This window comes from Pezoporus occidentalis, unplaced genomic scaffold (genome assembly GCF_034315485.1).
Source record: "Pezoporus occidentalis ecotype Australia unplaced genomic scaffold, CSIRO_AGI_Poc_V1 ctg25, whole genome shotgun sequence".
NCBI classification, from domain to species: Eukaryota; Metazoa; Chordata; class Aves; order Psittaciformes; family Psittacidae; genus Pezoporus; species Pezoporus occidentalis.
In genome coordinates, this window is record NW_026914394.1 from 4,095,229 (window position 1) to 4,109,617 (window position 14,389).

At 40.2% G+C, this 14,389-nt stretch overlaps 1 protein-coding gene across 2 annotated transcripts in view; it reads right to left on the reverse strand.

Moving 5' to 3' along the window:
* The window catches only part of EPS15 (epidermal growth factor receptor pathway substrate 15), a 56,268-nt gene that overhangs the window by 38,854 nt on the left and 3,025 nt on the right, over window positions 1-14,389 (reverse strand). For both annotated transcript variants that reach the window (XM_062623193.1, XM_062623192.1), the window contains exons 2-6: window positions 9,913-9,954; window positions 2,362-2,451; window positions 1,973-2,020; window positions 929-1,024; window positions 454-519 (exon numbers count right to left, since the gene is read on the reverse strand). In XM_062623193.1, coding sequence (XP_062479177.1) covers window positions 454-519; window positions 929-1,024; window positions 1,973-2,020; window positions 2,362-2,451; window positions 9,913-9,954 — 342 coding nt within the window. The remainder of the gene's footprint in view (window positions 1-453; window positions 520-928; window positions 1,025-1,972; window positions 2,021-2,361; window positions 2,452-9,912; window positions 9,955-14,389) is intronic.

Below are 14,389 nucleotides of genomic sequence, written 5' to 3' on the forward strand. Positions count from 1 at the left end.
GGGGCAGAAGAAAAATATTACTCATGGTAACAGTCACACTCATAGCCTAAGAAGCAGCTGTTCATTCAAAAGTATTAACTTTTTGCTTTAGTTGGTGGGAAACACACATAACATTGCACTTCCTGATGCCTAAAAGACGGTATGAAACACGTATTATTTCTGAATCAGCTAGAGACTCATCTAAAACCCAGTGAGATTTATTCTTCTGTTATTTGCATGGCTTCAAATAAGTATTCCCTTTTTTCCCGCAAAATTTCTAAACGTGAAGAGGTTTCCCAAGGGTCAAGTGTTTTTATCAAATTAGGTCTGCTGGCCTAATTACAGATTTGACACAAATGGTAATTTATCATACTTTACCAATTATAGCTACAAGCAGCATTATATTTTTCTTAGACTTATGTTTTCTCGCAAACCGCATCACAGATCTAGGTAGCAGCCCGATCTCTAGTTTACCTTAACAGCCCATGGTACATCACTTGGTGTTGTTCCACTGAGTAGCAAAGGACTACTGGTATCAGTCTAAGGAGAAACAGGAAAAAAACCAAACACATTAAAAAAGACATCTTTCTGACCTTGGAAAACCACTCCCATATTTGAGAAGGTGCTCCTTCACAGAGCTGCATTTTAATCATTCATACCTTAATTAAGGATACCAAAATTCAGAGTAAGAAATTTAACATGTTTCTGTCCACTAATAGGACAAATGCCATATATATATTCAAATTATACACAACTTTATATGCAAATCCCCACTAGAACATATAGCACCTTATTCCACATAGCTTAACTGTCCCCTGGTGTAGGGCCCTATTGCCCTACAACATCACTGTCAGAAGTGTTTGGTATTTTTACCAAACCTTCCCAATTGTTCACTTAAAAGCAGCTCTTATTAATGAGTTGGTATGTTCAATTAAAAAAGAAATCTTACAAATCTTGGTGGAGGAACAGGCAAATTAAGACTACTCAGGGAAACATCCAATCCATTCTGTGCACATGCTACAAGTCGTAAAGCCACAAAAAATTCCTACAGGAGAAATGAAATTTGAAAGGATTTATTATATGAAAATACTCAAATTTCAGAAGAATTAAAGAGTTTCTCTAGTATTGCTATATATACAAAGTGTTGCAAACGGGTTCAAAGGAGATCAGAAAGTGACAGAAAGCAGCAGTCAGCAACTACTGAATTCGTCCAGTGAGGCAAAGTTTGTACTTCCTAGCTCCAAGGATTTAGTAGCTTCCTGGCTAGTGTAGTCAGTTTTTAGAACTCAGCAGTTCTACGGCAGAGCAGTGGAAATTTAAAGTTCATCTGCTCATCTTGGAGGAACTGAGTTGATCCCAAAGGTGGCAGTTGATGGACAAGGAAGACAAAGATAGAGCACATGAGAAAAAGCAATCAAAGGAAATCTGGGAAAAAAAAATGTTTGGTAGATGTTTCCAGCTCCTCTCCTCCTTTTCCTACCATGGAATGAAGCAACTCACTCTCCACAGGCTGTTATTAAAGTAACTATACCTCAAAGCAAACATCAGTGTACATTAGAGCTTTCCAGTAGCATTGATATTCCAGTGTGATTGCCATGCCGTTCACCATTACAGCTTTGGAAGAACCAGCTCCAAACAGAACATACTGATGTCAAGTCCACCAAAATTAGACAAAGAGTTTTGAAACTGTGTTAAATTTCTTCTGAGGCTAAGAAGAAAGTCACCTTTGTAGTAAATGCAGTACATTAACCCTTAAATAACTTCTCATCATGTTGTACTACACAGCTACACAGAAGTTCATTTTATGACTTGAAGAAAAACTGATGAGGCAGCTGAAGGCTGCTTAACTTCTTGTAGCTTACACTGAAATAGGACGAACATATCTAGATACAATCAGAAAAATCTGAAAAAATCAGTTAGAAAACTTGTTTTATCTTCTTTCAAGGCTTGCTAATGGTTAGAGTAACTTCATACATCATATAAATAATCATACCTGTTTGTTCAGGATACCTTTGCCATCAGTATCAGCTAGGTCCCAAATCTAAAACATAAAAACAATAAACACAAGTGTTCCACAGCACTGAGAGGAAGCTGGCAACTTCCCAGTCCATTTAACAATACATTCTTGGATCAAAGTTCAGGTCTTGACTTTCATGATAGCACTTACTTGTTGTGACACATTTAAGTAGTTTTATTTTCCACCACCACCTACATACATAGTAGAACAAGGAAGGATAATGAAGTTGGAGACTATTAGACAGCACAACTGAAAACACATTAGGGAAAAATCACATATCCTTTTAGTAGCACTAAGCATTTTAATTTACGCAGGTTACTAACTGAAGCAAGAGACAAGATAATTACATGATTGCCATTAAATACCTTTCCAAGTACCAAATCTGTCAATCCAGACTTCTTCAAGAAAACAGCTGCATCTGAAGCCAACACTCTTCCAGCATTAGCAGAATCAACCTGCGGGGAGAAAAAAAACCCTCACATGACAATCTGCCTTTTGAATTGATGCCATCTCTTTTACAAAGGCTCTCAAAAAGCTAGCAAAGAAAAATGCTCAAGTTAACATCAGCACTTTCAGACCAATCTTCAGACTTCTGAAGAGTAATTTAAATATTAAATAAATGTTTATTAAATATTACAATAAAAACTCCCTTTCATCAAAAATCATGTTATATTAGAATGAAGACATTTTGAGCTAGCTGCTTCAGATTAAATATCAACAGACAAGCTTTGGAAGTTGATAGCTTAAAATAACACTGACAAATTTAAGATATATTATGCATATGCAACTAAGCATCTTTCACACTCTCATATGTTTTACAGTGTTCCAGAAAAATACACTGTTATCCCCATTGTCTGTACACAACTAAGACCCAGGTAGGTAAGAATTTTGCCTAGATGGCCCAGTTTGGGACAGAAAGCAAGGAAGGTAACCCAGGTCTCCCAAGTCACAAGCTGGCAGCCCAGCACAAGACACTCTTATAGGTCAGCAATGAAGATTTAGATTAATTCCACTTGAAAATTGAGGAAAACCCACTAATACATACACAAACAATCAAGTGTCCACTGTTGTAAGGTTGTAAGCATTGATTATGCCTGGATTTCAAAGTCTCGAGTAGTACGTTTCAAGTACAGACAAAGCCCCAAGAATTTCTCAACTTACATAGCAGACAGGGAAGCTTATTCACATTAGACCATCATCTGAACCTATCTAGTTAGCCCTTCATAATCACAGGATTTTCTCATTGATGCCTGCAAAACATTTGATTTGTAAGGACAGAGAAGCCCCAGAGTGTGATTACATTTAATTGTCCAGCTACAAATCTGCTACTGGTATGCTCTGAAAAAGAAGGCTTTGCTTGAAGATACCTCCACCACCCTAGAAGAGGGAAATGCTTACTCCCTCAAGTGAAACTTATTTGCACAACAAAAAAGTTGGTGATAGTTTGAGCAGAGTATCAACCAGCATGCATTTCTACCTAGATTAATAGGGAGATCATTAAAATAGATCATTATTCAAGATCCTAAGTGAAAACACTACCTCAGTTATACCTTCAAGTGGAAGAAGCAAGCAGTTAAAGTTACATCAGCTACATGAGCACAAGGGAAATAGAGGAAAAGCTGTGAGTCTTGGGGACTTTATGGTTGCAAGAGATGGCTAAAAAGGACAGAGTATAAAGAAGAGGACTGAGGGTATCTTTAATGAATTCAACCTGTCAGGCTTGCTGCATCAAACACATACCGTCGTATATGTCCTACAAGATCTAGAGATCAAGTATGTTATATATTATATATAAAAATACATATAACATTGTCTTCAAAAATAGAGTCTTCCCATCTACGATCAGCTGAGATGCCCTGAAACTGCAGTTTGTGACAAACATTTCAAAGGACAGGAAAGACGCAATGGAGGCAATTTACTTTCCATACTTCCTGGAGAGAAAAGAGAGAACCAAACCTGAAATTGTGCAAATAAATCAGCATGCATGGAAAACTGAAGTACTTGCACAGAACGAATAATGTGATGCTACCATCAGATTTCCCGGTGTGCACTTTTGAAGATCAATGCTTTCTGAACACTTGCTGAACACAGAGTCATCATGGCTTGGAAGCAGCCTGAAAATGCCTAGTGAAAACTAGTGCTTCAGACAGAACTAAAAGTTTGGGAATATCCAGCAAAACACAAGATGATGATGATGATGATGCATTGCATCATTTACAGTCTCACAGCTTTATGTTTAAAATAGCTTGTTTGGAATGTAAGACCAAACTTCCGTGTTCACAGGTGCAGCACACAAAAGGTGCTCAAAGCAAGTAGCTCCCAGAGATGGACTTAGAACTAGCTAGTGAAAGATTGTGGAGAATGGACCTGAGGGACCAGGGTAAGCTAGGAACCAGGTTAGGAAAGCTAAGGCTAGGGATGTTAAGGATAACAGGAAGGGATTCTACAGTTACACTGCAAATAAAAGACAGACTAGGGACAACATGGGTCCCTTCAGGAAGCTATTAGGAGAACTGGCTACCCTGGATTTGGAGAAGACTGAGGTTCTTAATGACTTCTTTGCCTCAGTCTTCACTGGCAAATGCTCTGACCGCACCACCTAAGTCTTGGAAGGCAGACGCAGGGACTGTGAGAATGAAGACCTTGGGCCCACTGTAGGAGAGGATCTGGTTTGAGATTATCTTAAGAACCTGAACGTGCACAAGTCCATGGGACCTGATGAGATCCATCCGTGGGTCCTGAAGGAGCTGGCGAATGAAGTTGCTAAGCCACTGGCCATCATATTTGAGAAATCAGGGCAGTCAGGTGAAGTTCCCAACGACGGGAAAAAGGGAAATATAACCCCCATTTTCAAGAAGGGGAAAATGGATGACCCAGGGAATTACAGGCGAGTCAGTCTCACCTCTGGGCCTGGCAAAATCTTGGAGCAGATTCTCCTGGAAGGCATGCTAAGGCACATGAAAAACAACAAGGTGCTTGGTGACAGCCAGCATGGCTTCACCAAGGGGAAATCCTGCCTGACCAACTTGGTGGCCTTCTATGATGGGGCTACAGAACTGATGGACAGGGGTAGAGCAGTTGATGTCATCTACCTGGACTTGTGCAAAGCGCTCGACACTGTCCCAAACGACATCCTTGTCTCTAAATTGGAGAGACATCAATTTGATGGATGGACCACTCAGTGGATAAAGAACCGGCTGGATGGCCGCACACAAACAGTTGTGGTCAATGGCTTAATGTCCAGCTGGAGACCAGTAACAAGTGCTGTCCCTCAGGGATCGGTGTTGGGACCGGTCTTGCTCAACATCTTTGTAGCTGACACGGACAGTGGGATTGAGTGCGCCCTCAGCAAGTTTGCCGCTGACACCAAGCTGTGTGGTTTGGTTGATACCCTGGAGGGAAGGAATGCCATCCAGAGGGACCTTGACACACTTGTGAGGTGGGCTGATGCCAACCTCATGAGGTTTAACCATGCCAAGTGCAAGGTCCTACACCTGGTTCAGAGCAATCCCAGGCACAGCTACAGGTTGGGCAGAGAAGAGATTCAGAGCAGCCCTGAGGAGAAGGACTTGGGGGTGCTGGTTGATGAGAAAATGAACACGGGCCGGCTTCAGTGTGTGCTCGCAGGCCAGAAAGCCAACCGTATCCTGGGCTGCATCAAAAGGAGCGTGACCAGCAGGTCAAAGGAGGTGATCCTGCCCCTCTACTCTGCTCTTGTGAGACCTCACCTGGAGTATTGTGTGCAGTGCTGGTGTCCTCAACATAAAAAGGACATGGAACTGTTGGAACAAGTCCAGAGGAGGCCACGAGGATGATCAGGGGACTGGAGCACCTCCCATATGAAGACAGGCTGAGGAAGTTGGGGCTGTTCAGCCTGGAGAAGAGAAGGCTGCGTGGAGACCTCATAGCAGCCTTCCAGTATCTGAAGGGAGCCTATAAGGATGCTGGGGAGGGACTCTTCGCCAGGGACTGTAGTGACAGGACAAGAGGTAATGGGTTAAAACTTAAACAGGGGAAGTTTAGATTGGATATAAGGAAGAAGTTCTTTACTGTGAGGGTGGTGAGGCACTGGAATGGGTTGTCCAGGGAAGTTGTGAATGCTCCATCCCTAGTGGTGCTCAAGTCCAGGCTGGACAGAGCCTTGGGTGACATGGTTTAGTGCGAGGTGTCCCTTCCCGTGGCAGGGGGGTTGGAACCAGCCGATCTTAAGGTCCTTTCCAACCCTAACTATTCTATGATTCTGATGTGTCATTTGGAAAGCATGCTGCAGCAGATTAAGGCTGTCTGTAGACACTTCTTCTAAACGTGAAGAAAAAACTCCGAAAGCACTCCCAAAACCATCATTTACTACAGAAGTGAACACATCTTCTGTTTTCAACATAACTAGCATGATTTCAATTAGAAGAGGTTATTTCATATAGTTGAGAATTTCCTGGTCAGGGCAATAAAATTACAAGCATTACAGCCTTGCAGCTAACCTGCTCTTCAGATTTTGTTTAAATATCCTGTATGAGACAGCTGTTCATATTATCAGCAAAAAGCTGCCAAGACGCTTTTCAGTTAGTGGAGTCGACCTTGCACACAAGCACAGAAATATTGGCATCCACTCAGCAAACCTCCAGCCTAGGACTTTTCTGCTAGGGAAAGTTACAAAGCAGCATGGTTATCGTCCGTGTTTGGTTTTTATTTGCCAACCTCCAACCCAGAGGAAGGCAGGCTTCTGCTGCATCAAAAGGAGCCTGACTAGCAGGTCGAAGGAGGTGATCCTGCCCCTCCACTCTGCTCTCATGAGACCTCACTTGGAGTATTGTGTGCAGTTCTGGTGTCCTCAACATAAAAAGGACATGGAACTGTTGGAACAAGTCCAGAGGAGGCCACGAGGATGATCAGGGAACTGGAGCACCTCCCATATGAAGATAGGCTGAGAAAGTTGGGGCTGTTCAGCCTGGAGAAGGTTGCATGGAGACCTCATGGCAGCCTTCCAGTATCTGAAGGGAGCCCATAAAGATGCTGGGAGGGACTCTACTCCAGGGACTGTAGTGATAGGAGAAGGGGGAATGGGTTTAAACTTCAACAGGTGAAGTTCAGGTTAGATATAAGGAAGAAGCTCTTCACTGTGAGGGTGGTGAGGCACTGGAATGGGTTGCCCAAAGAAGTGGTAAATGCCCCATCCCTGGCAACTTTCAAGGCCAGGTTGGACAGAGCCTTGGGTGACATGGCGTAGAGTGAGGAACCCCTGCCCACGGCAGGGGGATTGGAACTAGTTGATCTTAAGGTCCTTTCCAACCCTAACTATTCTACAATTATTACTCAACCCAATATGGACAGTTTCTTCCTGTGCAACTAAGTAGCTAAATTTCAGTAACTACATTTTTTTAAAGGGTTCATTTCAATTTCTTTAAAATTACTGCCTCTTGCACACTTGCATAGCTCAAGGAAGCTACTAGTACATACTAAGCATTAAAACACTGCAGAAATTGGCTTATATTTGACTATTGCACTGAGAAGATCACTGGTTTTTGTCAGTTATGCAACAGCTTGGTAGAGCTTTTTCTCTGATGTGCAGAAAGCCGTTTCCATAGCTGTGTTGGCCAGCAACTCCCTTGTTGCAAGCTGTCTTTTGTAAGGGCCAGAAATGACTAAAAGTTACAAACGTACATCTGAGGTCACTAAGTCAACAAGGGAACAGCGAGAAGTACGTGGGATTCATCAAGAATTCAGCAGCAGCTCAGGCATGCTGCTTACCTGCTACAGGGCATCATACAACAAAGTGACTTGCTACTACATTATCACTCATATTTGTCCTTTAAACTGACCCTGTTTTGAGAGTCAGCCTAGAAAAGGTTACACAGAAAAACTTTCATTTGAAAGAAAATTGCCTCTGTTGAAAGGCTGATTTCAACCACATTCTAAGTATAAAGCCCAGGTTTTATATCCATTTCACATTATGCCAGATGAATTACTTTGTGATAGAATTGGAAGTGTTCTAAGCATCAGAGTTATTTCAGGTGACGGATTTACTCTCAAATTGCACAGAATGTTCTGAAGTGCTTCTGGTATAAAAGAATAAAAACATGCTCTACCAGCACCACAGGACAAAGTGGGAAATGTGTTTCTAACATTTCTATTCTTAAAGTTGAGATCTTCTTATCTAAGGGAGGGAAGGAAAAAGTTATCCAGTGCGACTGAAAGACTTCAGACACAGTACATTTGAAAGTTATTCTTTAGGACAAATGCTTGCAGAAAAGAGTTTGGCTGAGCAAGTCAGAAAACTAATCCTCTGAAAGCAAATTCTTTGGCACAACTTCATGAGCAGTAACATCATGTTCACGTATACAGCTGAGGCTTCTGGATAACAAATAGTGCTCCAGTTTCACTAGGCTATATATTCTAATGAATCCAAGATGCTAAGTGATTTAGGAACCAGTATCACATTTGTGCTTAAATTCAGTTTATCCAGCTTTCTGCTTCACATTTCACTGGTTTAGCAATTGCAGTCAGGAGGAAGAGACAAGCATGTGCCAAAGATCATCAAAGTGACAGTCAGTAGTATTGAGCTAGGAAAACTAAGGTACAAAAAAATCAGTTCCTTGCCTTTTCTTGTGATCTTGTAATGATCCCCATAATATGGGATTCCCTAAGGCTTTTAATCTAATGCCCAGATATAGACAGTGGGTTTGTGCATCACTGAAGAAAACCTTTGTGAGGGTGTTACTATCTCCTTTAGCCTTCAGGAGCAATCCAAGTTTAGCAATTTCAAATCTGCTACTCTCCTGTAGTGGAGAAACCCCCCTGTCAAAGTAAAATAGAAAGCTCTAACTTCTTAGGCACCACAGGTTTATACACTTTGAGTAACTTTGATAAAACTGCTGTTTTAGGCACTTGATAACGGGACTAGTCCTCTAAGCACAATTCAAAAATAGAGCTGGATAGAATTTATGGTCTTCTCTCAGCCAGCAGAAAAGCTCACATTCCAATGCTGATGCCCAGAAGAAGTTCCTAAACAAAGGTGTCACATACTCTATAACCTGTCTTAGGACAGACAGACAGGAACATTACAGTTGCACAAAGGAAAACACACTTATATAAGGTTGTTTTTTTACAGACTCATCAGGTCTTTCTATCAAAAAACCCCAAACTTTTAAATTGTTTTATACAGTCATGCATTCAGTTTACATTTTCCTGGAAGTTTTCATATTATCTATGTTTGTACAATAATACAAATGTTATGCACATGATACAAAGTATTCCTATTATGGAATTGCTATTATAGATGAAACAGCTAGTTTTCAAAAAAACTGGTTTTATAGCAACAAATACACCTTATTTTTGCAGGGCCTAAAGATAAGACAGGTGATGCATAAACTTTGTATTATTTATATGTAATTTTATTTTTGTATTATAAAGTCAAAAGACTTGTATCTGTTGAGTAAAGCTGCAAGAACTACATGCGTTCTTTTGGCATTCAGGGGCCTTCTGTCCAAATCTCACTCCTTACAGTAACCTGTAAGAATTTCTGGGTATGCTCAGAGATATGCAAGTCTTACATGACTCTAACTGCACTACAAACATAAGAAATTCAGCTTTGCTTGTAAAAAGGATCAAAGAGCACATCAATACAGTATTATGAAAGGATTTACTCCATTCAAAGCACTGTCTAACTGTAAAGTGATGTATGTCATACACACCTAGCAGTTCCCTAGCAAACTAAATAAGTCATCTTACAATCAATGTAAAATTCATACTGACATAGCTCAGCCCCAAGTGTTAGTTACTAGACAAATGCATTTTAAAGCTGAATAATTTTCCTTGAACTTTTACTGTTTACACACAGCTGGCCATGCTGAAGTCCATAGGTAAAGAATATTCTTCAGTTTAAACACAAAATAAAGTTTGTTCTCTCAAGAACATCATACCTGTCGATAGAATTTCTCATACACAGGATTTGCACTCGATAGCTGTAAAAGAGAAAGAGTGAGAGAAAATTAACCATAATTAAAAAATAATCCATATTTCAGTTGTTCCTCTCGGGATAAATATACAAAACACTTTACTGCTCTTCAAAGAAACATTAAGCATTCATGTAATTCTACTTATTCTGTAAAATGATGAGGACTATGAGAGCTCTTCATGCTGTAACCTTTAGAAGACTAACTTCTTGTTTTGAAGCCAGTGATACTAACCACTATCAGATTACTATCAGGTCACCAGGTTAGGCAGTGTGAAATGAGTTCTTAAGCAAGATCATCTATAGGCAAAAAAAGAAACCTGAAACGACACAGGCTAGGAAGTGCTCCCTGATGAGTGCAAATATTTTATTTTACTGCCCCTGCATCATTCTTTAGAATTTAGTGACCTATACAACCAGTCCGTAAAATTTCCTGATATCCAAGTTAGCTCCTGGATTCACAACTAAATCCACAGCAATGGTACCAAATTAAGAGAGAGTAATATTTAAATTTAGGCTTTTGTAACTTGAATCCTTGCCAGAGATAGCTTCTGCCTTAATCCACTGCTACCTACCAGACATTCAGTGCTCACCTAAACTTAGGTGGACAAAGATAAAACAGCTTCTTTGGAAAAGGCCCCTTTATCAATTTATTTTTAAACCATTTTTAGCAGCTCTAAAAAGGCCCAAGGCCTGAAACCATGCAAAACTTAAGATCTTGGCTTGCCCAAGAGATTACCAACAAATGTATTCATAGCATCACAGAATGGTTGGGGTTGGAAGGGACCTTTAAAGATCATCTAGCTCCAATACTGTTAGGTTTTCCCCTTTTCCCAGAGATATAATCAGGCACAAAAATCAGATACTGTTTTGACGAAGTGCATGGTGCCTGACCCAAAGACTGTGTGCATGACCCTGTGCATTTACGGAGAGGTTAACACTAGATTACCACGTGTTGCCCTCACAAACCCAGCTGGAACAGCCGAGCATAATACAATAACACACAACACTGGAAAAAACCCTAAACCACTTAACTTTGAGTATCATTCAAAACCAGAGTTCTCCCCCTTAAAAGTAATATGATCTTAAACCCCAGGATTTACAGACCTTTGTATAACCTGAATCCAACAAGGTAGCTTCTTCAGCTTTAAAATATAGAAGTTTGTATTGAAATATGAAAACCAACAGTATTCTAGACGTCATCAATCACAGTTGTAGAAAACACTTTCTACAGTGCACATAAATGGTGGCAGCTTAAATAAGACCACATACATTTTTCTATAGCAAACAGTTAACACAGTTGCTCTTTTGGCTAAGTACTTACATGTTCACAGGTGCCAATTATCAAAGAATGCTAAGAGGGAATGGTTGGTTGGTAGAAATCAGGGGTTTAGTGTGATCCTTTTAACTAGAAAAGAGCGCAGGATCACCAGAACATCCTGAAAGATAAATTACAGAGCACAGCTAGAAATGACAGGAGAACTTTCACTGAGACCTTGACATCTGCTTATTCAGCAAGTACGCTGTCACAGAGACACAGTTTCCTCTAAAAGCCACATGGCATTACTGATTCTCTAGCTGTTGGGGGGGGTGTGTGTGTTTCTTGGGGGAGCAGACTTGTTTCTTTGTTGGGAGGTGGGTAGGAAATACTTCTCACATAGCCAAACATTAAAAATTACATATGCTGGCAAGCTATCGCTGGTATTCAAACCAATACCTCTGTTTATATAGGTTAACCTTGCTCTGGTACCCAAAGACCTTCAGTATCTCAGCCATCAACTATGCAGGCTTTTACACATCACTTAAAATAGCCTGATGAAACATAGTCAAAGTTTCACCAGACTTCTGCCTACCATAAAACCAATAGAACATTTCCCATCACTTTCCAGCATGCTCCAAAGCATACTGTTATTTTCTTAAACAAACTTCTAGTGCTGTACCTACCAACTCAGCTACACTTTGAAATCCAACCTAGAGGGCCAGTTCTCCTAAATATTCAAGTATTTGACTATTAGTTCAATATGATGTAAAAGTACAGGCACAGAATCAAATTTAAGCCATACGCAGAAGACTAGAACAGAGTTGGCCAGCACTAGAAGTATCAGTCCTCACACATCCCTCTTGCCCAATATCACTCTTTGTTCAGCCAAATGTTTCATTATTACAGCCAAACTGATCATTGTCACTCCTGGACAGGAAACATTGTGTTGAAGTCCTGCAATGAAAACACTAAGTGCAAAACAATCTTTTCATTCAGTACCTAGAGAACAAGCCAATAATTCTTATTTATTTCACTGGTGTTTCCAATATTCATTTTAATACCAGTATCACTGCAGTAACTGGAATTTCCTGTGACGCCAAATAGAATAATAGTAGTAAAAATGTTTTCTAGGCTATCTTACTAGTAACAGACCTGGTGTTCCTCCAACGATACCCCACAGTAAAACAACACACACAAATACTCTTCTGGGATCAGAAGAAAAGTACTGCTGAACATCTTTCAAAGTGCCGGGGTAGAATCTACCTGGCAGAATCCTTTTTATTGGATTTCTAACAACTAATTGCAGAGAGGAAATTCAACTCGTTTTCAATGCAAAAAGGAGGGAAGGAGAAAAGGTCAGATTCCACAGTGTACAAAAATAGAAATAAACTTTTAAATGGAATCTTCATAACGTATTGCTTCATAAGAGCAACATCCAATCCAGTAATTACCACCTTTGTTACAAAACTATGAACATTAGAATACTAACCTAGGAAATAAAAAACACCTTCAGGGACACGCTTCTTTTTCATCTTCTGTTGTCAGTCAAGCCTTTATATCCCCGTGTTTTCACCCCCCTGGCACACTTGCATTTAGGTGTAGTAAGATACCACTACCAGTCTGTCCACCCCATCCACCCACAGTCTTCCTGCCCACAAAAAGGTTTAAAGACAAACAAACAAACAAGCTGTCCATTGAGAAAAACAAAGTAGTTTTCCCCTCCAACTCAAATAAGAAACAGGAGAAACAAGCAAGTCTATCTTGATGAAAATCCAAAGTACTGTATCCTATCATGATGCAAAGACATAGGATTAATTTTGGGTTTCCAGGCCAAACAACACCATCTGGTTGTAAATGTTCTTCCCACAGTCAGCCAGCTAAAAATCAGGTAAGCTTAAGCGTAGCTGGTTTTCTTACAATGCCCTTTCTAAACAATAATCAGCTTGTCTCTTTTTCCCCTATCGCTTTACTCTCTTATCTGAAGTGTTTCATGGCAAAGCTTTCCACTATATAACCAAGCACAACTCCTGCAGCAGTAACAAAAGTAAAGAAAATATTTACTATAAATTTATACACAAATATTACCACATACTTCTAAATCCAGCACTTTCATTCCCACTGACAGCTGAAGCATGCACAAAAACTCTGCTGATTTCCCCACTGCATAAATGTCTGTCACTGCATAATTGAGAATGGTTCGATTGAATTCTCAAATCACTACAGGAAAGCTCCCACCATCTTCTAATCAGTACTGAACAAAGCCTGTGTAATATGAAAGAGGAGCTCCACTGCCCTTTTAGATGCAGCCACTCTCTAACATGGTTGATGGAACTATCAGTCAAAAAAGATGAAGTTCTATGTTTAGGAGCAGTCAGCTGCCTCTATATGCAAGTTTAAACACACACACCTGCATACTCTTCTTCCCCTTTTATGGAAGGCAGAAAGAGGAACAACAGATCTCTCACTCCAGTAAAAAGGACAAATTCAAACCTCAATTTTACCATTTTGTTCATCATTTATCTGGCAAACTGGTCTCGGGACCTCAAAAACTCTGGCTCTACACTATATATAACATACATACTACTATGAGAGCATCATGCCTATCCTAAATACTCAAATCCTACGTATTCTAGTAACAAGACGCTAACCCTGGCAATACATGCATTACGTATCTATCTAGCTTAGCCTAGTAGTACTTTTTGATGCTTCCCTTCAACACAACTGACCCTGTGACACAACACTGAAGTTACAAACTGAAACTTGCAGCTAATTGGGATACAAACTGGTATTACATGACTGTCTTAAAGCAGTTATGACCTACTATAGTAAACAAAACAGTGACCACAATTTCCACAAAAAGCCTTCTGTGACATCAGGAAGACAAACACAAGAAGCTACCTTCCTGTTCTCCCTGAACATTTCTCTACAGGCCTTCCCCCTCCATCACAAGGGGTTTTCAGAATAAACCACATGTTCAGTTTTCAAGGAGTTTTTGAGTGCCAGTATTACACCAGCTTTCAACAAACAGATCTTCTTCAGTTTCAACATGGATTTTTCACATCTTCACTTTTCACCCTCCCTAAATTCCCTAAATGAAATAGGGAAGATTAACAACCATCCTTGGAAGATCAAAAATACCACTCTTCACATTGCCTACAGCTTAATTTCAGTTTTCCAACAACTA